We start from the raw sequence: 26,343 nt of genomic DNA on the forward strand, positions 1-26,343 counted from the left end.
CATAAGGACAGAGGTGGAATGTTGAGAAATTTCCCAGGTGGGGATAATGTTGGGACTAGCACCTGACATTTAAAATTCTTATGGGAAACTTCTTTTATTTAGTGCTTCACAACCCACAGCTCTCTGGTCTTTGCCTCTGCCCCCCTCGGGAAGCGTCCTGACTGCAAACCTAGAACTTCCACTTCTCCTTTTCCCTCCAGCACACATCAGAGACAGGGCTGAGTGTCCCTGTGAGCCCTGCGGGCTGGCCGTGCCACAGAGGCTTCGGTTGGGGGCGCAGGGGGGCAGCTACAGCCTCATGGGCTCCGTATGCGGGAGTGCCCCAGAACTCTCCAGAGTGCAGCTGGACTGCAAGAAGCAATACCTCGTCTCACGTTGTTATCCGCGCCCATGGTTCTAACCCTGGGTAATCATGCCCAGGATTCCTGGGGGTTCTCGTGAAAAACACTCAGATGCCTGGGCCCTAACTTTAGACCTATGGACCCCGAATGTCTGCAGTTGAGGCCTGGGCTTCTGTGGTTTGAACACCTTCCCAGGGGATTCTGCTATGTGGCTGCCTGAGAAAACCACGAGGTTTCTTTTACCCCGGTGAACACAAGTCCTTAGTCAGTCAACCTGTGGGGAGCCTGGGTGTGTTATCAGACCAGGGAATGCACAGCTCCTGTGGGGCTGGCTGAGGTGCAGCGCACCTCCTTCCCGAGCCATGCCCACCCTCCCTCCCTCTCCTGAGGTGGGAACTCAGCTCAGCCCTTTACCTTCCTTTCTTGTGTGAGGCCAGACTCTGGCCCTGGCTCAACCAGAGGCTTTCATGCCCGGAATCTCGTTCCATCCCCAAATCCTCCCTAAGCCTCTGAGAAGGTACCCGCCTCACCGGGGAAGTGGCAGCTAAGAGCTCTCAAACCCTGGTGCCATCACCAGGGGGGAATGTCACGTCTGTTCCACGTGCTCCAATTCCCCCCTCTGCAAAATGGCCATAAAGGTACTTATCTCACAGCATTAAATGAAAGGATTCGATAAGGAAAAATTAGCAAAACTCTTAGTATGTCTGGCACACTCAACAAATGGCAAATGTTATCAATACATCACTCACCAAGCCCTGGAGCTCAGAGGAGGAAGCTACCTGGGGTCACAGAGCTAGTGGCATCCAGGCAAATGTCTATGGAGTGGGACAGAAGGACCAAGGCTGTCCGAGTCCTACATCCGCCTCGGGCACCCTGTGTGAGAAGTCAGGCCCTCTGCACCAGTGGGGATTTTTCCAGTGAAAATGAAAGCATCGCTGACCAGCTCAATGTCACTTCCTCCTGGGAGGCACGCCACCCCTCACCATCTCAAATGCCCAAGATACTCGTGAGTCAGCACTGCAACCTCTTAACCCAGAATCCTCCACTCAAGGGAGCCGTTTGGGTGAGAGCCCAGATGTTTGGAACATCTCACCCATTTAACGCCCAAGAGCAGCAAAAGCAAGGCTCCAACCAGCACTCGAGGGCTCAGATCACAAGATCCCAGAAGGAAGAGCAGGAAAGAAATTTAAAACCAGTGACTAGGCCAGATGAAAAGTGCCATTCCCGGAGACACGCGGAGAACTGGGGCCAGTGAACTGGGGCTGAGATGATTTAGAGCCTCAACCTGTTGCTTCTGACCAAGGTTCCTAGCCCAGGGCTCTTCCTGTTACCTCAGGATTCTCGAACGCAAGGAAGGCACAGGCAATCACCCAAGAGGAGCTTGGGAAGCATGGAGTATGGGGTCCTCCTGCCAGGGCTTCTGCTTCAGTGACAGGTGGTGCGGTAGGAGTCTGCTTTCTAAGACTAAGACCCAGAACTGGGTGTGGGTCCTGCTGCCTCTGTTTAGATGTGGTTGTGGCTGAAGCTAGGATGGTGGGAAGCGAAAATATCTGCCCCAGAAATAACTGCTAACACCTCCCCACTCCCCACAAAGCATACGATGATTTATACCAAGTAAACAGAAAAGAAGACAGATTTCATTAATCTTAATAAATGGGGAGTGCCTTGGGAGAGGAAGGCATTGGTAAAAAAAAAAAATGTTGTGCATCTACTTGTAAGATTGCATTAAACATTAAACTAAGCACAGTCTATTTAAAGTGCTGCTTTTGGATCTAAACTTAAGGAGCACTGTTAAAACCTGTGGCATAGCAGTGTATCTTATTCAAAGTTTAATTAGATTTTGGAACTAGCTACAAATACGCAATTATGCAGTTTTGCTGGAATCTGGAGGGCTGGTGAAATTAAAGAAGGATAAGAACCTTCTGTACCAGGGCCTCAGATGGGCTGAACGAAGATCAGGTTTAACAGAACACTCTTCTTGTCCTATTAATATTTTATGACACTAACGGCCAACATTTACGGAGTGCTTACTTGGTGCTAAGCCACTGCATACATTTTCTCATCTAGGCTTCAGAATAGCCCTAAAATCTCCTTCAGTGCTACAGGTTATAAACCCAAGGCTCAGATGGGGCTGGGAGCCTCCTCTAGTGCATGATGGGGTCCAGAGGTAGACCAGGCGGTGGGCTCCAGGACCCGCTCTCTGACCCGCTGGAATCTGCGCCAAGTTGGCATTCAAAGTGATTTTAAGATTCAGTCAGGCTCTAACCACATTCATACAATACCTCCAACAAAGCAAACGCAAGGGCTGAGCAGCTCTTTGGGGCCTTGCTAAACAAATGGAATAATGTAGAACAACTGTCAGAATGGAGTGTAATCAGCTTCCAGTATTAGTAGGTGAATGGGTATCTCCAAGAGGCTTCAGAGGCCCTGCAAGCAGTGCCTTCTCTTCAATATTTGAAATACTCCCTCCACTTGGTACGGCTTATTAACAGACCAGGGGGGCTCTGGTTGTCAATTAACGATGTGAAGTTAGGCTCAAAAGTCAATGGTATAAAATTTCAGTTATGCAAGGTAAGTTCTAGAAACCTATTGCACAATGTTGTGCCTACAGGTAAGAATGCTGTCTTGCATGCTTAAGTAACTCTGGTAAGAGGGTAGCTCTTGTGTTAATCGTTTTTACCACAATACGATTTTTAAAAGAGAAAAAAGTCTAAATGACTTGCTGAGGCCCGTTATGATAAGAGCAATTTTATTTTCCCCTCCATGTGCTCCTAGGAGGGACCACGTCTAAAAGAGGATAAAGGCTGACACCATGGAGTGCTTACGACTTATCCTGGCAAAGACGTAAGCATCCACTAAAAATCACCACCTATTGTCTTACCTCTGACACTGCCAAGGGATGTGACACTTACCCGCAGAAAGCCAGAAAGGCAGACGGACATCCAGTTGGTGAGGAGTTTTTCGACCACAGACTCTGTGCGTCTGAGCATGAGTTTAGGCTGCATGTTACTGGACTGTTCCATCAGGTCCCTGGTCAGCACCTCCAGGATGCTGGTCAGGTAGACCAGCTTGGTTTGCAGCGCAATGGTCAAGAAGGAGGCAAACAGACACCTGTTTAAAAATAGAGGTAGTTTTACACTACTCAAGACATCGAAACAACCTAACTGTCCATCAGCAGATGAACGGATAAAGAAAATGTGGTATATGTGCACATGTGTGTGTGCATGCACATTTGCACGTGCACACTCACACACACACACACTACACACACAAAAACACACACACACACACCAGAATACCGTTCAGCCATACAAGAGAAAGAAATCTTGCCATTTGTGACAACATGGATGGACCTTGAGGGCAGGACGCTAAGCAAAAAAGCCAAAAAAAGACAAATACTGTATGGCCTCACTTATATGTGGATTCTAAAAGACAGGAAAGCAATCAAGCTCATGGAGAAAGAGATCAGATTTGTGGTCACCAGAGGTGGGGGGTGGGGGAGCATTGGAGAAAGGTGAACACAATATATAAACTTCCAGTGATAAGCTAAGTACATGCTAGGGGTGTAATTAATGTACAACATGGTGACTTACAGTTAACACTGCTGTGTAATTTGGAAGTTCTAAGAAAGTGAACCCTAAAAGTTCATTTTTTCCTTCTTTTTGTATCTGTATGAGATGACGGATGCTAACTCAACTCATTGTAGTCATCATTTTGCAGTTCACGTAAGGCGGTTCATTATGCTGTACACCTTAAACTTATACAGTGCTGTATGCCAACTCCATCTCAAGAAAACAGAGAGAGGATGGGATGCCTGGGTGGCTCAGTGGTTGAGCGTCTGCCTTTGGCTCAGGGCATGATCCCTGGGTTCCGGAATTGAGTCCCACATTGGGCTCCCCACGGGGAGCCTGCTTCTCCCCCTGCCTGTGTCTCTGCCTCTCTGTCTTTCATGAATAAACAAATAAAATCTTAAAAAAAAAATAAGAAAAAAGAAAACAGAGAAAGAGAAAAAAAAAAAAAAGAAGAAGATCTACAGATGACAAAGAAGCACATAAAAAGGAGCCTTGGTTAATGAGGTTAACTACCAGCTGTGGCTAGGCTGGACGCGATGGTAGTTTCCACGGAAGCTAAGGGAAAATGGGCACTGTCCTGTGGGTACTTGGTTTTTTGGTCGTTTCTTTTTAATGCCTTCAGCCAACCACCCTTGTCCTTGATCCATGAAAACCATGCACTGACATGACCCCAGGACACTGTCTGTGTTTTCAGTTCTTAAACTTTAAACTAGAGTGGTAAACAAGAAGTGAATGTTTTTCCCAAATTTTTAGGTGTTTTAAAAATAGAAAATAGCACTTCTGCTTTTTTGATTCAGGATTCATGTTTTGTTTCTTGGTATTGGGGTTTTTTAGGGTTTTTTTGTGGGGGAGGAGTGTATGTGAGTATGTATTGGGGTTGCGTGATCTGAAATGGAGCTATTGTGACTTCATGATCCTCTCGATCAGATAGCCTCTGGATAAATCCACGTTTTCAAACGATGTGGATACCAAGTTCAGGTTGTGGTTTGGAAATAAAAATAAATTGACTAATACCTGTCCTTCACTGAAAAATTCTTCTGCTTTTCAAGGGTGTGGATGACAGTAACAAGGAAACTTTTATTACAAATCAGGGCATCCAAAGCTGTGAGACTTTCATTCTTGTCAGTGGCATCTCTGTTCTGGAAAAAATAAATGAATATAATATAATATAATTATATTATATTAGAAATTAGAAGGTAGATCCACAATGGGTTTTCCAAGACAATGAATTATTTAATACTGAATCCATGATTCCAAAAAGGTCACAAAAATTCAATAATGGAGATGATGATGATGATGAGGACACTATGAAAGTCAGGCAGTCATGGACTAAAAATGAAAACTTAGAGACTTACATGCATATCTTCGGTGAAGATGTGTGTGAAGCCACCTGACTGAGAGGAAGGAGACACTTTCATTATTCATAACATCCAAAGGAAATGAATAGAGTATTTTTGTTACAATACCCAAGTCCGTTTTAATAAAGTAGAGACACTGTTTGCTAATCTGAAGAGCCCCTGGGCTTCTGTTCATTTTACATCCTCTAATACATAATAAATAATTATTCAGCTCTCAAGAAGCACTGGTGAATTCTGAAAGCCTCTAAGATGAATCATTATCTTTGCATCAGTCCCGTTTTTGGTAGAGGAAGGCATCTCACACTTTCAAAGAACAGACTCAAAAGTGAAAGAAGCAGTGAAGATGATTATGCAAGTGGGTAGACCACTCCTCAAGCAGTTGGCCTTCTAGGGTAAATACTTAGGTGTCTCCATAACTTTTTATAGATCTTAGCTTATAGGTCGTAGCATCCACTCACTCCAGAGACAATGAAGAGGAGGTGAGAAAAGTGGTTAAAAAAGAAAAAAAAAAAAAAGGTAGAATCTGGAACCAAATTACTTGGATTTTCAGTTCTACTTTTATCTTTGGACAAGTCATGTAATCCCTCTGTGCCTGACTTTGCTCATCTGCAAAATGGGGACACTACTGAGTCCTGCCTACTAGGTTTGGTGTGAAAAAAAAAAAACAAAGAGTGCACCGTAAGATCTGTGTCAGCTATGTTTATTGCTTTTATCAGTAATTTATGGCAAACAAGATCACAGTGCTATTGTCCTGCTGGTTTCTACAACTATTTTTATCTGCTATCCTATGTTGCTCCTGGATATGAACTTTTCCATTTGACTTTCCTTTTTTCATGTATCTTAAGTCTTCTTGGAATTAAAGGATTAAATTTTAAAAGCATGCTGAGTAACACTTTAAATGAGTCAACAGAATGAAAATATAAACTTGAACATTCAGGTTTTCCTCTTCCTCTTTTTTGGGGGTAATATTTGAAACTTTAGGCTATTTTTATACCTCATTAAAGTAAATTTCTTCTGCAGAGAATTTTTTGCTTTATAGTTTCAAATTTGTTAGCCTAAGCAGAAGACCTCAAACTATTTTGGTCATACTCTCCCTTAGTAATATACAGAAAAATCACATCCTGGGTTTCCATTTTCTAGCTCATAACATTTTTCTGCTGAACCAACTTTCTTTTTTTTTGAACCAACTTTCTATGGACAGTTTAAACAGATGGATTCCTGACCCCAAATAAGGAAATGCTATGATGCTCCCCATATTCTAAGGCTCCTTTCCCCTTTCATTTAAATTTCTCTCTTCTAGAAGGTAGGATGCACTGCTCACCCTCATTTCTTCTGTTTTCAGCAAAACAAAGCAGCTGCTACCATGAAAAGGAAGGCTTTGGAAAGCCAAAAGCCAACCAGCAGGGCACAGAGCCAGGAAGTGGCATCACCTTGGCCATTGTGAACTGACAATTTCCTCTGGTTCTGCAGACTGCTGCCTGGGAGGTGGTGACCACTCAAGTTCTCAATCTACCACCCGACCTCCAGGCCAAGAGGATGTGGCCCCTGATCCATCCGTAAAGGGCCTAATTGACACAAGGACGTATCTGCAGCCTAGAATATGTTTCAACTAGTGCTGTCATCATGGAATATGCTCCTCCGTCCTCTATATCTTCTAGTATAAATTTGATTTTCACTGAGGTCTTGATAGGGTTCTGATCATTATGCTTATTTTTCTCGGTCCTCCCCCTTTAATGATTCCTCCTGGCTTTGGTTTTCCATATTTTCCCAGTCACTGTTTGAGATCATATATAAGCCTGAGTTTTTTAGGGTTTGGGTTTTTTTTTTTTTTTTAAGATTTTATTTATTTATTCATGAGAGACACACAGAGAGAGGGGCAGAGACACAGGCAGAGGGAGAAGCAGGCTCCCTCTGGGGAGCCTGATGAGGGACTCGATCCCAGGTACCCGGGATCACGCCCTGAGCCAAAGGCAGACGCTCAACTGCTGAGCCACCCAGCCATCCCTAAGCTTGAGTTAAATCAGTTTGGCTCCTTGCAACTACAGTTGACCCTTGAACAATGCAGGGGTTACGGACAGTCAAAATCTCTGCACCCTCTGCAGACGGTCACCCTCTGACCCTCTGCACAGTCAAAAATCTGCATGTAACTTTTCTCCAAAGCATAACTACAAATATATTGCCTACTGCTAACCTGAGGCCTTACCCATGAACACATATTCTGTATGTTTTCTGTATCATATCCTGTATTCTTACAATAAAGTAAGCTAGAGAAAAGAAGATGTTATTAAGAAAATCACAGGGGACAGAACATACATTTACAGGACTGTCCTGTTTTATTGAAAAAAAATCTGTGTATAAATGGACTCATACAGTTCAAACCCGTGTTGTCCAAGGGTCAACCGTAACTCTCTTCTAAAATAATAAGCATTTTTTCTGGGATTTTTTTCCCCCCTCAAAACACTCAACTTGTAATACTATCTTTTGCATTCATTCCTTATCTTGCTCTTGATTACTGACTTTAGAAGATAGGACAATTTCTTTTGCAGGCCACAGATAACTCTCCTCAGCACTCAAGGGCAATCATTAACTGTAAAAGCCTACACAATCCTCATGTTGATGGTAGAAATCTCTGTTGTTTTATTGCTATTAAATTCTTAATGGGGATCTCAAATAGCTGGGAAATAGGACTCCTGATGTCCTGCATAGTCATCCTGATTCAGGGAACTGACCTCCCTCCATAGGTGGTGTTCTGCCGTAGAAATGGATGGATGAGGTGGCAAATACAAGTCTTAGTGCCTGGTACTCTTGGAGGAGAAGTTTTAAAAAAGTATATTGTACAACCACAAAAAAACCTGAAATCTCACTTATAGCCTTCTTGATTTACAACCATAAGGCTTGCACCAAGAAAAAAAAAAAATATGGTGGGTGTTTTATGGAGGTATCTCAACCTCTGGACACAGCATCACATATCATGGTGTCTGCTTCTAGAATGATAGAGAAACTGGAAATTGCTTACTGCATGTGTCTGAGTTTCTGAACTCTGGGCTTCTGGCCCAATGTAGCCGAGAAGCTTCTGGTAAAGTGATAGAAGCTCTATTTTTTGGCCTGGCTTTGCTTAGAAGTCTAGATTTAAATATGATCATCTGTGTTGATGTTCCAGAGGTTGGGCCCCACTGTGGTCACTAGTTTTGGACAAAAAAAAAAAAAAAAAAAAAAAGCAGCATGGTGAAGCAGAGGCATCAGGATGCGGAGGTGACGACAGGCGGATGGGTATACTTGGGAGTGTCAGGGAGGAAGGGGGAGTGAGTGGGGGAGAAGATGAGGCGTTACAACAGAGACCGGAAACCCAAAGGGTTAAAGTAGACTACTCCTTGGAGTCCTAGAACGGATTAATCAATCATTTTGTGCAGCTCTTTTTTTTTTTTTTTTCCTAAATAGGTATGATATGGACTGATCAGCAGAAGAATAACTGCTGGAGAGAACCATAAAAACTCGACATTGCTAAAAATGGCTGCTATCAACTCGAATTCTACACATGTGTCTTTCCCTCTCTCTCATCCCATAGTACTTTTCATTTCCAATTGAGGAGTAATAGTGAATAATCTAGTAGCTGCAATGGAAGTCATGCAGATAAACACAACAAATTGGCCAGCCCACAATTTATTGATTTTTAAATAAACCAGCTTGCTTCCCAGCTACAAATTCAGCTCTAAACAAGTAGTAAAATAAAACAAAAGACATCATTCTGAACTTCTGTCCCTCCTAGGTTTTTGTTACTGGACAAAGAATAATTGCCAGTGACCCATCACAGCGTTATACCCTGATGAATCCAATTAATAATTACCCTCCTCCCCACTCCGCTCAAACTTAAATGAGTATTTCCTACCAAGCACATCATCTACGGCTGCCTTGGAAGCCAACACCCGTTTTGAGGATAGCAACAAGCACCTTCATTATTATTCAAGACTCAACCTTAGGAATATGATCAATGCTCTTTTACCTCGGGGAAGAAAGTTCTCAGAGCAAAATGTTTGTAGTCAAGGAAGGGAACAGTTCCAAAACTATCAACCACATCCAATTTATCCATCTGCAGCTCGGCAAAGCCTGCAAAACAGAATCCCAAGAGCAATATTTTAACTCAACAAACAATGGATAAGATCTTCTGCTGTTTTGTCTAGCACGGAGTATGACCTTGGTTTTCATTAAAGAAGAAACAATGGATAATTACTTGGTTGGCTGCAGAGCAGAGCTGAAATAAACACAGAGCCAGGCCTAGACCCCACCGCTCAGATGTCTTCTGTTATAGGAACAGTTCTCATTACTGCGGCCAGCTCCATTTAAGGTGGGGGGGAGGGGAGCAGAGGAGACCATAAAGAAGGCTTGTTTTTCAACACATAAAATTTTGGAGCCTACCATCGCGTATCTCTTTCCGGAGCTCGCTCTCCAGGAGCTCCAGCTGTTGGCTCTGTTTGCGGCTCAGCTCCTTTGATTTGTGCCTGGTTACCCCCACGGCCGCTGAGGAGACAGAGATCCGGCATCAGATTGACATGTTAACTTCAAAAACAAAAAAGGAAAACGAAGCCAACCTTGACATTTCTTTTACAGAGAGATAGAGAGAGAGAGAGAGAGAGAGAGAGAGAGAGAGAGAGAGAGAGATGGGGGGGAGAGAAAGAAAGAACGAACGAACAGCCTTTAAGAGGTGGAATTTATCAGAGGAAACATTCCCAGTGAGGGGTCATTCAGAAGAGGAAGATGCCCAAGTGCAGCAGTAAAACAAAAATCCACCCACCTTAAAAGCAAAAACTAAATCAAATAACCTCCACTTGTAACCAAAGATCCCAGCTGGCTGAAAAGTAATGAAATAAGCCCCGTCTCCCTACAGCCACAGGCCACTGATATTGTTCCATTCTTTTTTTATTGTTTCTAAACATCCCGGGAGAAATAAAGTCGAGCCACAATTGCAGAAGGAAACCACAGATCCACGGCGAGCAACGCAAGCCAGACTTGTGTAGATCGAGTTGGGCAACGCGGAGAGCGATCTACCCTGAGCCCTGGGATCTGGGACATCGCTTCTCTCTTCTAACTGTGCTGTCAAGACAGTGCACTGAACGGGGTTGGTACCCGGTTACCATCCCTGCTCTGCCAATTACTTGCTGTGTGACATCGGGTGAGCTCCTTAGCTTCTCTGTGCCTGGCTGCCTTGTCTGTCAAAGTGCCCACCTCACTGTGATTGCAAGAAGAGGGGGCTGTAAGAAGTAAGCCACAGGAAGCATTCAGAAGTTGTGTTGTTTTTTTTAAAGAATACTCAACAATTGTCAACTACATTATTATCTGGAAAAGCTTCCCTCCCTTAACAGAACCTGTGTGCTAAAAGGACCCACTACCAGTAGATATGAATGATCCTGGAGGAAACAAAACCCAATACAGTTCTTCATGGGACCACTTCACAAAGTCAACAGTCTTAACCATAACATGCACTGTGCATCTTCAAAAAGGATGGGGCACACAGTGATTTCCACATTTTTGTGACCACAGAACCCCTTTTTCCAGGAGCGTGACTTTGGGTTATTTGCACTTCAGGCTGCACTGGCTCAGTGCAAGCAAGGGGAGCTGGGCAGCCACGTCTATCGAGCCATGGAGTTTTTTATGGCTGACATTTCCAGGGGAAGCCATGGTAGGTTTTGTAGGTGGCAAGCCTAGGTCTGGTATGTTTTGTGTTTTCATTCATGATGTGACCGACAGGCTAAAATATTTATACATTCTACACTTGCTCAAGCTGCTGGCGACAGGTGCTGCCCTGTAATCACAGCAAGAAGGGGATGAGAATTTTAAAGGGCTTTGCAGATACCGATGAAGCCAAAGCCACGTGTCAACCTGAGCCCACTTCACCGTACAGAGCATAAACAATCTCGACGACAAAGTGAGGGGAGGGCGGTGGTGAATCGCACGATGCACAGGAAGAGAGCAGAGGTTTCTAGTAAGCTGCAAAGCGGAGATGACTCCATGGTGAGACTGGTGTCTACAGCTGCTTAACACTAGCGGATTCTCAAAACAGCTCAGCGTTTAGAATGTATAAGTAATCTTCTTACTTGAAGCCAGCACCAGCCAGGACTTTATTAAAATAACAAGCCCCATTCTGGATTCCAGATGGAGAACATGAGGAGAAGCCCAAGAAAATACCTGAAATGATCATCAACAGGGCAAAACAGGGCTTCTGCACAATGAATCCACCCCACTGGGCCAGTCAGTCACACACAGAATATCTTTCCCTCACTGGACTGAGAACCAGCCAGGAGAAAGGGCCAGGCCTTCACTCATCCTCTCCAGCACCAGAAGCTTGTGCAGTTATCAGCAACACAACGAGTGCCCAGTGAACACAAGGTAAATGGATGCAGGGATGGATGAACCAGCTCAGAACCACGTCACACGCTCAATGGCTATAGGGACCAGGTACACAGCTGAGTCGCGTGGCCCAGGTGCAGAGAGCAGGGAGTGGTAGGCACTGTGGCAGAGCCCCAGGGACCCACATGGCCCCTCCCCGCCAAGGTGTCACTGCTACTCAGCTCCAGTAAACCCATGCTAGGGAACAGTGGAGATCCAACAATCTAGATCTTTCAGATTTTCAAGAGGTATTTCAAAAAACATGAATTAATAATTTCTTTTTAATTGAAGTACAGCTGACACAAATGTTACATAGGTGAATCACTTAATTTTAAAATGCCGTCAACCATTTCACCATCTAAAAAAAATGCTGTGTGGGCCAAATGAAACAGATTGGTGGGACGCATTCAGCCAGCAAGCAACCACCCTGGGATCGCCGTGCCTGGATGAGCCTTGGGATATTTTAATAGATGGTACAGATCACACTTCTCAGACATGGTTCTGCCAGGAAAAGCAGAGCTGGGATGGGAGCAGGGGTGTTTGGTGAGGTGAGAAAACAGCAGGAGATGACCAGATCTTGAAAGTCCAAAATGCCAGAGGAATTCTGAAGGGATAATGTAAATGGGACATTTGTCATCATGATTCACAGCATTGGGTAAGTAACATGGACTATATTTCTCCAGCACCAAGATTCCATCTTTGTACTGATGAGGCATCCTAAAAAATGTTTGAAAGTCCTCAACGTGTACCTATTTATTCCTTTCGCAAAGTTGTGATTTGGGTTTTCTTCCATTAATACTTAATTGAAGCAAACATCCCCAGCAAGCTGAGAGTCTGCCTGCCTGACAAGAGGCCCCAGGGAATAATTTATCTGACAAATATCAAACGGGGCACTTACCAAAGATGACAATCACCAACAAGACGGGAAGCACAATCAGAAAATACCAAGTGGTAGGAACTGTTTCCTGCTCTACGTAGAGCTCCAAGTTTCCCAATTTAACCTAATGGGAAAGAGTGTCATTAGACTCCATTGAGTTGGGCACCATACTTATGTACACACTTGTTCCTCCAAAACATCTTCCCCAAGATACAAAAAAAAAAAAAAAGTGACAAGCTAGGTAGGATATATGAATTCCAGTCCTACTTCGGACAGAATGGCTATGTGATCTTGAGCATATCAAGAACATTCACTGTGCCTCGGTTTCCAGTCATGTCAGTTGAGGTGCACTGGTGTATAGACCTGGAAATTTTAGAATGGAGTCCTCTATGCCCTAAGGGTTTAACTCTGCCATCCCATTCTTAGCTGCCTCGTCTCTAAAGTGGGATGTGGATAGTGCCTCTTGGCAAGGTTGTCATGAAGACTAGATACACTTCATCATTTGAGTGAGTAGGCCCACAGCAGTCCTGCCCAAGACTCCCCAGTGGCTTCCCAGAGCTCAAAGCCAAGCCCTTGTGGACCAAGCCAAGCAATGGTCCACAAGTTCCTAATGATCTATTCCCTCTCACTGCTCCCTCCACGAACTCTCCAGCCTCCTTGAATATGCCCCCTTGCACCCTCTGCTCCAGCCACACTGGTCTTCTAGTGGTCCCTCCAAAGCACCAGGCAGGCTCCTGACTCAAGACCTTTGCAACCTGCAGTTCCCTCTATTTAGAACTCTCTACCCCAGAGAGCCCCCAGTTTATTCCCTCTCTTCCTTGGGGTCCGTACTCAAAAGTCCTTTTTAACAGAGACACCTTCCCTGCCTACCACCATACAACTTGCAGTGCTGCCTACCCTCTGCTTCATTTTTCTCTGTGGTGAATACCACCCCCTAATACATTTCTAATTTGCTTTCTTCATCCCCACAAAGGCAGAACCTTGGGTCTGTTTTCTTCTCCACTCTGTTCCCATCACAGAATAAGCACTCAGGGACCATTTCACTAATAAAGATGGCTAGCGTTCCCCCCCACCCAACCAAGGTGACCGGTGGGAGTGCTTGTGAGTTCAGTGGTCATTACTGATTTGATGATAATTAGTACCCTCTTTACTGTACAGATGGACAATGGGAGGCTCAGCAAAGCCAAGTGACTTACCTAAGGCCACGCAGCTATTAGCTCAAGCAGCTGGGACATGACCATGGTGTGTTTTTTTTTGTTTTTTGGTTTTTGTTTTTTTTTTTTGGTCTTCCAGTCTGATATTCTTTCTTCTTGACCTTTATTCAATATTTATGACTACAGATCATAAAACATTTCTTTTGGGTATAGACTGTGGAGAGCCTCATATGGCATGAACACCATAAAGAAAGACTTCTAATATGTTTCCTTTCCCAAGGGTCTCACATCTTTATTGTGGGACATAAATATATCTGTGATGGGACCCTCCAATGTGTCGGGAAAAGATGAATTGTGGCAAGTAGGACTCCATGATGGAGGGAGCAGCCCTTGACCCATAGATTATCTGGTCTCCATTCGAATCTACTGCTACTGAGTGTGCTGGGTTTCTGCTAAGACATGTCACCTCCACAGTTGGGAGAAGAATGACAGCTCGTTCGTCAGTGGTCTGGAGATTCTGCTTGCAGATGCTACAGTCTAAATGTATGTCTAGAACAAAAGCTATCAAGACTCATTAGTATTGGAGACAATGGCATGTTCAATGCTTTGACATTCGAATAGGCACATGGATGGAGGCTGCCAGCTATTTTGGAGGAATTATGCTTGTGCTTGCAATAGCAGCTTTGTTTATCTGCTATTTAAAGTGAAGATCTAAAGATCCATGACAGATGCCACTCTGGCTTTGGAGTAGCTTGAGGAAGTGCCCCAAATAAGGTAAAACCAACAGGTGGGCCTGTCAGGTGACTTACACGAACTTTCTTGGAAGAGGTGTCAATGCTGTTTGCATTAGTGATGCCTTTAATTTTGCAAAGGATGATGGTGAGATCTTGATTTCTAGTGATGTTTTCAAAACTGCAATTTAACTGCTCATTTTCCCCATGGAAGAGGGTGATTTCAATGTCTGTCTTGGAGATGTTGAACTCATCATTTTCTTTCTGCGAAGAATGAAGAGGAGATGGAGGAATCGGGGCACATGCGGGAACCCACAGACCCCAGCACACCTCACCCGGCAAGGCGGGATCGGGGCACTGGGGCAGGACACGTCCCAGCGGAAGTAAGGGAGAAACGTACTTGGATTTTCACTTCCAATTCTGTGTCCCCCTCGGGTTCAACCCGACACCCTGTGAACCTGGGGTCCTCCAGATACTGCAAGCTTCCGCACTCCAAGTAGGTATCCTGGACTCTGAGCTTCACAGTGACATTTGTACGTGCTTTCAAGCTCTTTAAACTGGGAGCTAGAAACCTGCAGGAAGTCGCCATACAATATTCAGAGACCTGGGGGAGGAGAAAAGAGCATTTTTAACAACTTCATCAGCCAGTCCCAGTCCTGTGACTGAAGAGCGAGGCGACAACTGAACTCTGTGCTTCCAACTTGTCATCTGAGAATTCGGGGTAGTGATGTCACCTCCCCTTACAGGGCGGAATTAACCTGAAATCAAACTCAATGAGCCAAGGGCTCATTAAACGAAATGGGGGCTAAATTAAATGAGATTACATGTGCAGAAAAGCTTAGAACAGTGCCTGGCACATAGTAAGCACTCAGCAAACGCTAGCTGGTATCACTGCAAACACTGCCAGCTATCAAGAGCAGCCCGCGCTCATGCAAGGCAGACAGGGTGCACAGAGAGAAGCAGCCTAGGGGAAGAGGAAGACTTGGCACCAGCAACTTTACAGGGCCTGTGTGTCCTGCGAGGCCTCAGGGTGGGTTGGGGTATGTGGGCAAGGAGGGGACCATCCCCTAGGGAGGCTGCAGGGACCCACACACTGCTGGCCGCATCCCTCCTGCAGCGCTTAGCACAAGTCACTGACCATAAGTAAGGAAGCAATTTTGCAGGCCTGACCTGAAATCAGGGTAACAAAAGCAAAAGGGACAATGTGGCCCCCATGCAAATGCAGAGCATGAAGGCTGGGAAGAGTACAGAAAGAGTGGCCTGCTTTACAGGTTTATTATTATTATTTTTTAAAGATTGATTTTATTTATTTATTATTTATTTATTTATTTACTTACTTACTTACTTATGAGAAACACAGAGAGGCAGAGACATAGGCAGAGGGAGAAGCAGGCTCCCCACAGGAAGCCTGATGCAGGACTCGATCCCAGGACCCCAGGATCACACCCTGAGCCAAAGGCAGATGCTCAACCGCTGAGCCACCCAGGTGTCCCTTTACAGGTTTATTTATAAAAAACATAAATACTGTCATCTTTAGAGGTGCAGAGAAATGGGGCAGAGAAAGCTGCTGGAAAAGAGGAGGTTGACAAAGGTCCTAAGGAAGAGCAATAAGGGGCAGCTGACTGGCTCAGTCTGTGGAGCATGTGACTCCTGATCACAAGGCTGAGAGTTTGAGCCCCATATTGGGTATGGATTGCTTAAAGAGAAAAATCTCAAAAAAAAAAAAAAAAAAAAAAAAAAGAAGAGCAATACAAATCATGGAAAGAAATCTGTCAGGTAGGGAGTTTACCTGTTCTTTTAGTTTCTAATATCAGACTTGAAAAGAAAGGGTGGCGGAAGGTGCCTTGGTGGTTCAGCTAGTTGAGCATCTGACTCTTGATTTCAGCTGGGGTCATGGTCCTGGGGTTGTGGGATCGAGCCCTGTGCTGGACTCCACACTCAGTATGGAGTCTGATTGGGGTGCTCTCCCTCTCCCTCTGTCCAGGACCCCCGTGTGTGTGTGTGTGTGTGTGTGTGTGTGTGTGTGTGTGTGTGCATGTGTGCGCTTTCTTCCCACTCCCCTCTCTCTCAAACATATCTTAAAAAAAAAAAGAAAAAAAGAGAGGGTAGGATGAGGCCATAGGTGGGAAGATCTGACACAAACAAAATCTACTTCCTTCTTAACAAACCTTCCCCAGCCCTGGATCTCTCGTTCTCATTTCTGGCGAGGTGAAGAACCAAACAAACCTCTCTGTCCTCACATTGCAGAGATGTGGCCTGGAATCAGACACAAGGTAAGGTGTAGAACTGGCTCTGGGTGCAGCAGGAGGCAGATGTGTGTGTGACAAGGCTGTAAGGATGACTCAGAAAGGCCGCCTGGACCTAGGCCCCGAGCCCACACCGGGCCCGAGCATGGTGAATGGGGAGAGCGTTCGTGAAGCATTTAAAAGTGCATTCAGGAGGCCCCAACCTGCATCGGAAATCCATCATTTTGTGTGATGAGGCCCTTCTTGGACTCCTACCAGTGTTAACAGGGTGCTGGAGGCCAGAACCCTATGTGGGGAAGTGCAAGGTAAGAGAAGGCCAGGTCAGAAGGAAAGGGCAGAAGGATGTGACAAGATTTCTGGGATGTGGGCAGGGCACTGGGCCTCTGACCCGCAGCTCTGTCGGCACAATGGCAACACCACCACCAGCCTGCACAAGACCGCTCTTCTTGTTGGCATCTCCCCTTCACCCCTCACAGGGCATCTTTGCGTGTCCTCCTAAACATCGGCTCCTTACAGTGCCTCCCTACAAAGCCCACGCGGAGAAAATGGCAGGCCTGCTGTACCCAGCTCACTCCTCTCTCCTCCGTGCCATGATTGGAAACGCTCCACCACAAAGAGAGAGTCTTATTATCTCCATGATAGCCCAGATGGTGGATATCACCCAACAGGTAGACGCTTGTAACATCACAAAGGCACAGAAATAAAAGATATTCCCCAAGAGATATTAGCGTGATGAAAACAAAATCATCCTTGAAAATTACTATTATTACAAGGTAGCTGAAGACTTACATTTATGTTTCCTTTTAACTCGTGTGAAATGATTAAGTTGTCAATTACGTCAAAATTTCTGCCTATGATGGTTATATTTTGACCACCACTGCAAAGAAAAAAAAATTAACAATAGGAGTTTCATAGTAAACATACAGGCATTTTTCATCTACGAACAAAGCTATCACTTTATCCACACTTAATATGAAACTCAGTTATGTTAGAGAGCCAAGTAATACATTTTAACTTCAAAGGCAGGATAGTTCTACAAGTTTTTTAACGATACCGGCCACAAAATGTATAGTTTTTAAGATACATAAATATAAAAATTCAGGTCAGATCCTGTTTTAATTCTAGGAAAATGCCCAAATTCTTTCACAGAATTTTGAGTTTTGTTGTGTCATGTTGCCACATATAATCAGATCATCAGCTATACCCCAAAAAGGTTTCACTAAACAGAATTTTGTTTGATTGCTGTTTAATCTATATTAAGACACTTCAATCTAACAATTTGCAAAATCAAACTCCCAACCTACCAATTATACTTTATTTAGGGAGATGGGGAACATTTTGGACAAGGTAAAATTATAAATGGCATTAAAACTATAAATTCCCATTTGGTAGGCCATATAAATAACAGCTACGTTCTCTCTCTCTCTAAAACCAAGCCAAATGATTTCACATATTCTCAGCACATAATCGCTTATAAGCAAAGTGGTCATTAGACGTGAAATAAACAGCTGTCCACAGCTCTGGCTGCCCTCATCCCCCCATTCATGTAGGTCATTCTGGGGGACAGGAGCTGGGGAATGTCAGCTCCGTGCACCAGCCAAGCCCAGGATGACAAGACCGGGAGTTAGGCATGAGCAGGCCAATTTGTGCAGGGCAGAAGGAAGACAACAAGCTCTCAACCAGTCACAAGGAGGAAGGGTCTAGTTGGCCTCATGCCAGCCCATCACTGTTACTAGAAAGTGGAGCCCAGCATGCTCTGCCAACGGTCAGCCTGCAGAGCCCTGTTCTTGCCCAGGGAATAACTCAGAGTCACAGGCCCAGGATATCACAGGTGAGTGGACACTAAGAAGCCTAACAAATCACTGCATTGTACACCTGAAGCTATGTTATATTGTAGGTTGACTACAGGTCAATAAAAAAATAAAAATAAAGAAGCCTCTTATTTTATAGCAAGGCAGAACACAGTGGTGGTTTACAGCAGGACTGCCTGGGAGCTTACAAGTGGTTTGACTACTCTATGCCTATTTCCTCTTCTGCCAAAGGAGCTATTCCTTTCATGATGATTAACTGAGTTAATAAATGTAACACACAAAGCATGTGGGGAATGCCACGTCAGTGTCTGTTTTTATTTACAGGAAGGATTTATACCCAGAGCCGGGAGCGCAACGCTATAGACTTGGTTTGGAAATTTCAATATTTTTCATGCCAATGGGCATGAAGCACTGTTGAAGTCCTGAGCCCCCAGCTGTGTGGAATGTGACTGTATTTGGAGACAGGGTCTTTACAGAGGTAATTATGATTAAATGAGGTCATTGGGGTGGGCCCTAATCCAGGAATATGACTGGTGTCCTTATAAGAAGAGATTAGGACACAGTCACAGAGGGAAGACCATGTGAAGACACAAGGAGAAGACCATCCTTCTATAAGCCCAGAAAAGAGGCCTTGGAAGAAACCAACCCTGACATCTACCTCTGACTTAATCTTAAATAAGAACACCAGACTAGAAGTATTTTTCTTCTTCTTCTTCTTCTATTTTTTTTTTTAAACAAAGGCTCCTCTACATCTATAGTTTCATTTAGACAGTACTTTGAAAATCAGCTTCATGCTGTGTTAGGTGAAATATCTTATTATGAAAATGTCTTTAGAGCTATATTCCAAAATCTGAATGTGAATTTAAATTCAACTAGGCATTTTTTTTTAAAATATATTGGAGTCATCTGGAAGAGTTTATTTTGGAATGTCAATCTTTCTCACAGGGAGTATCTTTGAAATGTAGCTACTGCTTTTCATTTCCATAGCTTCCAATATTTCCTCGAATTATTCAAAGCAGCTTACTCTAAAGGTTATAAAATGAAAGCTGTCAAAGAGCAGCTTTGTGTTGTGGGCAGGAGTGAGATGTGGTGCATGTGTATCAGAAACGTAGGCTGGGGGTAGGTACTGCAACCGAACAAACATTTTAAAAGGCAAAGGATTTATACAATGACAAGAAACCACCGTACCAAGCAAACGTTCTAGCTGTGAGCTTCCTGGCAGCCACAGCTCGTAGTAAAGCAGGATCTGCTCACAGTGTTCACAGTGACAACGGGAAGCAGTGGCTGGTTGGGTGTGTGTGTTTTCCAGGAACAAACCCTCAGGGGGGGATTCTGTGAGAGGAATTTGCATAGGACTACTATTTCTATATTTATTTGAGTGAAATCCATGATCTGTATGCATATGACCCCTTCCTTTCTTTCATTCATTTTGTTTTGTTTTTTTTAAGGGAAGAAGAAAGAGAGAGAATCTTAAGCAGGTTCCACGCCTGCACAGAACCTGATGTGGGACTCAATCGCACAACCCTGAGATCATGACCCCTCTAAGCACAATGTCAGAGGAATATGAATCTCGAAAGCACCTGATCCAGGTGGTGGCTGGATATATGAGGGAACAGCGCGGCAGAGCAATATATGACAAGGGTCCCACAGATGTACAGTCCCCGCCGTCAAACTGGATACACACATCCTTCATTTCTTTCCGGCTGGATGGTAGAGAGAATTTCATATGGGTGTCGTTCAGCACGTGGCTAACCTGTATCCTAGAAAGGGGCAGAAAAACAACTGGTAAGTGACACAGATCCTTAGCACCGCTGACTACTGAACATGACAGCATACAAATTTTACTTGAACTGCAACAGTCCACAAACTATCAGGACAGATGCTGGCAAACTGGTAGTTCATCAGGGGCCACTAGCCACTGTGGGTGTCATCCGGGGCTGGGTTCCTCTTTCTTCTGTACATTTTTATGTTTTCATTTGCATTTCCCTTAGAAGTGGGGAAAGCAGATGTCACCATTGCCCTGAACAAGCCGTAACAGAGAGTGGCACACGTACTGGGGAGTCGTGTTAATTCTGCTGACTCTGAGAATGACACTATCCTTACCTGTCAGAGACGTACACTGAAGTGTGTATGAGCGGAAAGGATGTGGTGTCTGGGATATGCTTTTAAAAGCTCCAGCCACCACCTGCCCCTCCCCTCCAATGACGAAATGAGAGTGGCAACATGTTGGTAAGTTTTGAAGCTGGAGGATGGGTACAGGGAGGTTCACTGTACTCTGCTCTCTTGAGTATATTGGAAATTTCCATCATAAAATTCCAGTCATTTTATGGGATGAATGGACAAAGAAAAGTTCTTTCTCCATTTCCAAAACTTAGAGAAAGAAAAGTAGTTGCAGTAGAAGAGTAGAAGCTCGTCCCAGGCAGACATGGGGACTCTGGCATTCAGAGAGCAGAGAGCCCATGACCAGAGTCTGTGCCGAGAGCCCGGGCGTCTCAGGGTCAATCAGCATCAGAGCCAAGCCGCCTCCCAAGGAGCTCCGGACAAGAAATGAGTTGGGACTACCCTGGGTGCTTCCAACATCTGCCGCACCTGCCCTCTACACCCCTCAGGGCCCAGAGCAAAGCCTTCTACAACATTCATTCTGTAACCTTCACTTCCTCCATATATAATGTTTACAGTGACCCTCTAAAGCAAAAAAAAAAAAAAAAAAAACAAACAAACACAAAAACAAAAAAACATTAAGACTGTGTTGTGCTGAATAATACTCAGGATAATGATGCTACATGTGAATCTACTCTTACTACTTAAAGGATAGTACATGATGATTAATGTCAACATACAAGTCCATTAAGTAGCAATAACAGATCCTGAGAATAAGGCAAATTCAAAAAGCATCTGAGCCAGTGTGCATTTACACTGCCTCAGATTGACATTCTGAGCTTTATATTCAGAGCCAAGCTCTTAGGAAATTCATCGTAAAATGGCTGATCATTAAAATTCAAACTTGTTTATAACTTTTGGAAGGAGGGAGGCAGAAATGTGGGTCATTCTGCTATTATTCTTGTATTTTTCCCTTCGAAATAATTGGGCATTTGAAAAATGCCATATTAAAAGAGTTTGGGATTACAGCATGAACTCAGATATAGGATTAACTGAGTATTATGTTTACTTCTTGTGAACTTGGGTTCACCGCTCTGATGTGGTTACTGAAATGCTACACGCAGAAAGGCCTCTGAGTCATTTAATTTAATAACTACAGTATCTCAACACACATGCAGAATTGAAATGAGAGCATAAAGAGTCAAAGACAGGGTAATGCTCTGAAAACTGACTTCTTTTCCAGTGAAGGTGATTGCCTTGCAGTGAACACACAGGTGTCTAACTTCACAGATTTTGCTAAACAAAATGAAAGATTCTTGCAATAAAGTATTTAGCCAGGATCAACAGCACAAAAATGCCTATGCTGCATAGACACAGCCACTAATGTGTGCTTGATAATTCCAGTAAGTAGCAGAATGGGCCAGAGCCACCCATGAACGGCTTTCTCCATCATGATGATAGACATCCCAAATCTACTGTTAGGAGGGGGAAGCGGATGGCACTTATATGCAGCAAATGAATTAAAACAGAAAATTCAGTAAATAAGTACGGCAGATTAAAATGCTGTACAAAACTGTTTTAGGAGTTAAAAACCAAAACACCACGCTTCAGCAGATTGTCTTCAATGCATTTCCATGATGAGAACGAGCTCAGTGTTATACTTCATATAGACTGTGATGTCTTCTACTTCAAATTAACCCAAACTTACGAAAGCTAACAAGCAGAAAACTCAATTTATCTATTTTGTTGTTGTTATCATGACATCTCTTTGGGGGGTAACATTTACACAACGATGTCAGTGAAATGCTGAAAAATTCTTTTCTTTCTCGAAGTTTCATTGGAAGGATAACTTAGAGGAAAAAGCAGTCCTAGCAGAATGATGTTCAAATGTATACTGACCAGATATCTGTGTTAGGGTGTTTGATCTTTTTTTTAAATTACTAATAATATGTTCCATTTAATTTATTTAGCCTGAAACCAATCCAATAAAGAGAAGGCTACAAAGAATAAAACAGATTAGAAAGTTTCTTCTTTCCAACTTTGATACATAGGAAGAGCTGTGATATTTTATATTTTACCAACAAATTTCTAAGTATGCAACTATTTTTCTAAGGGGATCATCTTCAAGATGATGTTTGTTACTTAAAATACTTGATTTTATTCATGGAAATGAATCAAGACCTCAAACAGGCAACACCGTGAAATGAGCGGGTTCTGAGGTTTGGGAGGGTAAGAGAGGACAGAGTCTCTCACAGTTAACTTCAAATGTGGTGTTTAAGTTATTCTCCTTATTGAAATTATGTTATATCCACTATGCAGCCCAATTGCCCGTTTTGGCACATGGCAATACTTTGAAAAGTTTATAATCACGATGGTATTCCTTTGGCATAAGTTTGAACTTTTTCTATCTTATCAAGGATAAATTACTATTATTTCAACTCACACATCCTTATCACAAGTACTCGTTCCTTTCAGGATCATTGTAATGTTGGATGCCCGGGTGAAGTTTGCCCCCGTGACGATCACATTACTTTTCCCTAAAGTCGATATCTTCCGTGGCTCAATGGACTTAATGTAGAAGACCTGTTGGAAATGAAGATCAACACACAAGATCAAAGCTAAGAAATGGCACTGTTCCAAAAAATCTGTTTATGCGCCACGGTTCGAAGAAATCACTGGGAAATTACGACATTTTGCAAACACAAGCAGACAGTGTTTAATGAAATCAATGAATTCAAGGAAGAGTGCTGAAGATTCATGTCTCTCAACATGCGACAGCATGAGGTCAAACCAATTAGTCTTTGTCTCACAAGACAGTTGAAAATGCAGTTGAAGAGTCTGACATTCTGTCTGAAGAGTGAGATCTCACTGGAGTCTTGAAAATGTTCAGTGCCTTACAGCCTCTGGAGGCTCAGAATACAACAAAACAAAAGGGGAGACAAGCAGTCCACTGACGTGAGGCCAACAACAGTTATCATTAAGCTGGAATAAATGTCATTCTGGATGAATTTAATTCCCTAGAAAGCAGTGCCTATTTTTTGTTTGTCTCAGAGTTGGGCTATTTGAATCAAGGAGTGTACTATAGAGAAAATTTTCAAGAAATCAAAGACGAGACAATCCTGGTTTCTTTCATTTTTCTTTTACAGATGCTAACATCTATCATTTTGATCATTTTGTTGTTCTTTCATAGACCATATCCAGCATGTCTGTACTCTTCTAATATGGTAACCAAAACAGAACATAAAATTCTGATTCTGGCCAATATAAAGTACAGCAGATCTTTAGCATGAATATGTTTCATACTCACACTACTGACATTTGAAAACAACCTCCAGGGCCAGAGACACAAAATCATGTGAAATTTGGCTAAGCCATAAATGCCAAACGTATCCACGGAGAGGATCAAATCTAGCAGGATGCCCCGATGGCACTGGGAGAGCCTCATTCATGCCCAGTACCTGCCTGCCACCTGCTTCCTAAAGCAGCCTAATATTCTCTGTTCCTTTATATGTGTAATGCTCGTCACAATGGACTCTCTGGGCTGTTCGGTCTGTCCATCCTGCTGAGAGGGAGGTTTTATTCTGCTCCTTGGCAAACAAAGGTGCTATATGGTAGCGCTATATGGTGCTATATGGTCACCATCACTCATTAACACCATGGATTGGTTCTGCGGATTGAGGTAAATTCATCGTTAATGTCATCACAGCAATGATGTAATGTGACAGAGAATTGATTTCAGTGGCAGAATTTATTTTAATTACTTAGCAGAGGACTTTAGGCCTATATTTATAGAATCATGAAGGGTCTGAAAGGGTCACTTTAATTATTCTGTTATACTTGACTGCATTTTATGGGGGAAATTATCTGCAAAAGTGGTACTTGGAATGGGGGGATTAGCAAAGACTTCAAGATAAATCCCTTGCAAATGTCAAGTGTGTGCTATATAGCAAAAGGCTTACTCTTCGCACTGACACGGTGACAGCTAAGTGAACAAGTATTTATTGAGCATGTATGGGGTCCTCAGTACAGCTCCAGGTGTTGTGGGGGACACATGATCTATGTGCACACCAGGTCAGGAGTTGGCCAACTACCGGATTTGCCTGTAGCAAGCCAAATCCAGTCCATTGCTTGCCTTTGGATGGGCTATGAAAAAACAAAAAAGGGCAAAAAAGTAATAGTGTTCCATGACATGTGAAAATACATGAGATTCCAATTTCAGTGTCCCTAAATAAAGTTTTTTTGGAACACAGCCACATCCATTCATTTACGAACTGCCTGTGGCTGCTTCACATTACAGGGGCAGAGTAGTTGTGGCAGAGACAGCGGGGCTCACGAAGCCTAAACCATTCATTGTCTGGCTTTTTGTAGAAAAAATGTGCTACCCCTCCCACAGTAAAAGTCCACTGCCTTCTTAGGGCAGCAAGACAGACTGTGTTTTGTTTTGTTTTATGTATAACCCCAACGAAGACTCACATTTACATCCCCACGTTTCTTTCTGTATAGCCCTTCTGGATTCCTGTGTTTATACCGTGATATCTGCTCCAGCAAGATTTTCAAACACCCCAAGTAAATGCTACTTCTCTACTCTCGGGAGAGGATAAGGAGAGCTTTATAACTAATGTAAAAGAATATATTTTAAGGGGGTTATATTTTGCTCCTTAAACAGTTCTATAAACACCATCAGAGGACCCACCATGTTGCCTTATTAACTTTTTATTTCTCCCTGAGCAGAGACAGCCCTGCTACTTCAAAAGGATTTTATTTTTAAACCTTATTGTTTAGAGAAGTTTCCATTGGCTGTCTAGGATGAAATCCAGTCCTGGTCTATCTCCTGAAAGCAGATGCTTCTCATCTGTTTGCAAAGAGGGTCAGATTAGTTGTCCTTTGTTTGCTTGGAGAACCTCTCTTCATGTTAATAAGTGAGTTAAAGAGCTAGCAAGAGGATCTCATCAAAGAAACTGTGCAGGTATACAAAGAAAAAAAGAGAGGAGAGCTAGATGGCCATACTACGTGGCTGTAACAATTCTTAGAACTATGACATTTTCTATTTTTACTGATAAAGGTTTTTAAAACTCCTGTACAGACAGAAGGCAAAGAATGATCTCTTAGCAAATGTTTCACACACTTGTTTTAGATCTATTTTTATATTTTAATCAAGAGTTAATCATCACAGCCTGGTATGAAGTAGTGGGCCCCATGAGCCGACACACAGAAGGGGTTAATTTAAAAGCAACCTAGTTTGATATGAAGAGATGCTTTCTTACAGCCATATAGTGAAATTCCGCCCTCCTCTTAGGTCCAAGGATTTCCACATGCCAAATCCAAATACCACTGGTGATAACCGTCACAACCTGTGTTGTTCAGCAATTAACCTCAGAATAGTCCACTTCCTGTCAGTCACATTTTAAAGACATCAGAGTTATTTTAAATGGCTGACCAGTTTTAAATTATTTAATGAAACACTGTGAACTCTGGGTGCTCACCAGTTTAAATTACTCCCTATTCTGTACAGGAAAACATATTAGAAACTGGTTAATTAGGTGATTACAAAATACCCAATTCTTTTTATTATTTTTTTTTAAGTGAAATCATTGCAAGATATTGGAAATAGCACAACCACTAAGAAACAGTTACCTCTGAAAAGGTCTAAGAAGATCACTTCTGACAGTAAGAGTATTTTTGAAGTCTGACGTCAACACAATTCAAATTACCATGACATTATACTGCCATGATTGAAAAGAATATTGGAAAGAGGTGCATTAGGAAGGCTCA

General features: G+C 43.2%; 1 protein-coding gene across 2 annotated transcripts in view; it reads right to left on the minus strand.

The window, feature by feature from the left end:
- The window catches only part of PLXNC1 (plexin C1), a 138,095-nt gene that overhangs the window by 35,288 nt on the left and 76,464 nt on the right, over positions 1-26,343 (minus strand). For both annotated transcript variants that reach the window (XM_041738315.1, XM_041738317.1), the window contains exons 10-20: positions 23,015-23,154; positions 20,052-20,231; positions 17,450-17,537; positions 14,815-15,018; positions 14,493-14,678; positions 12,551-12,653; positions 9,685-9,786; positions 9,272-9,375; positions 5,269-5,307; positions 4,928-5,052; positions 3,254-3,452 (exon numbers count right to left, since the gene is read on the minus strand). In XM_041738315.1, the coding sequence (XP_041594249.1) occupies positions 3,254-3,452; positions 4,928-5,052; positions 5,269-5,307; positions 9,272-9,375; positions 9,685-9,786; positions 12,551-12,653; positions 14,493-14,678; positions 14,815-15,018; positions 17,450-17,537; positions 20,052-20,231; positions 23,015-23,154 (1,470 nt within the window). The remainder of the gene's footprint in view (positions 1-3,253; positions 3,453-4,927; positions 5,053-5,268; positions 5,308-9,271; positions 9,376-9,684; positions 9,787-12,550; positions 12,654-14,492; positions 14,679-14,814; positions 15,019-17,449; positions 17,538-20,051; positions 20,232-23,014; positions 23,155-26,343) is intronic.

This window comes from Vulpes lagopus, chromosome 23 (genome assembly GCF_018345385.1).
Source record: "Vulpes lagopus strain Blue_001 chromosome 23, ASM1834538v1, whole genome shotgun sequence".
NCBI lineage: Eukaryota > Metazoa > Chordata > Mammalia > Carnivora > Canidae > Vulpes > Vulpes lagopus.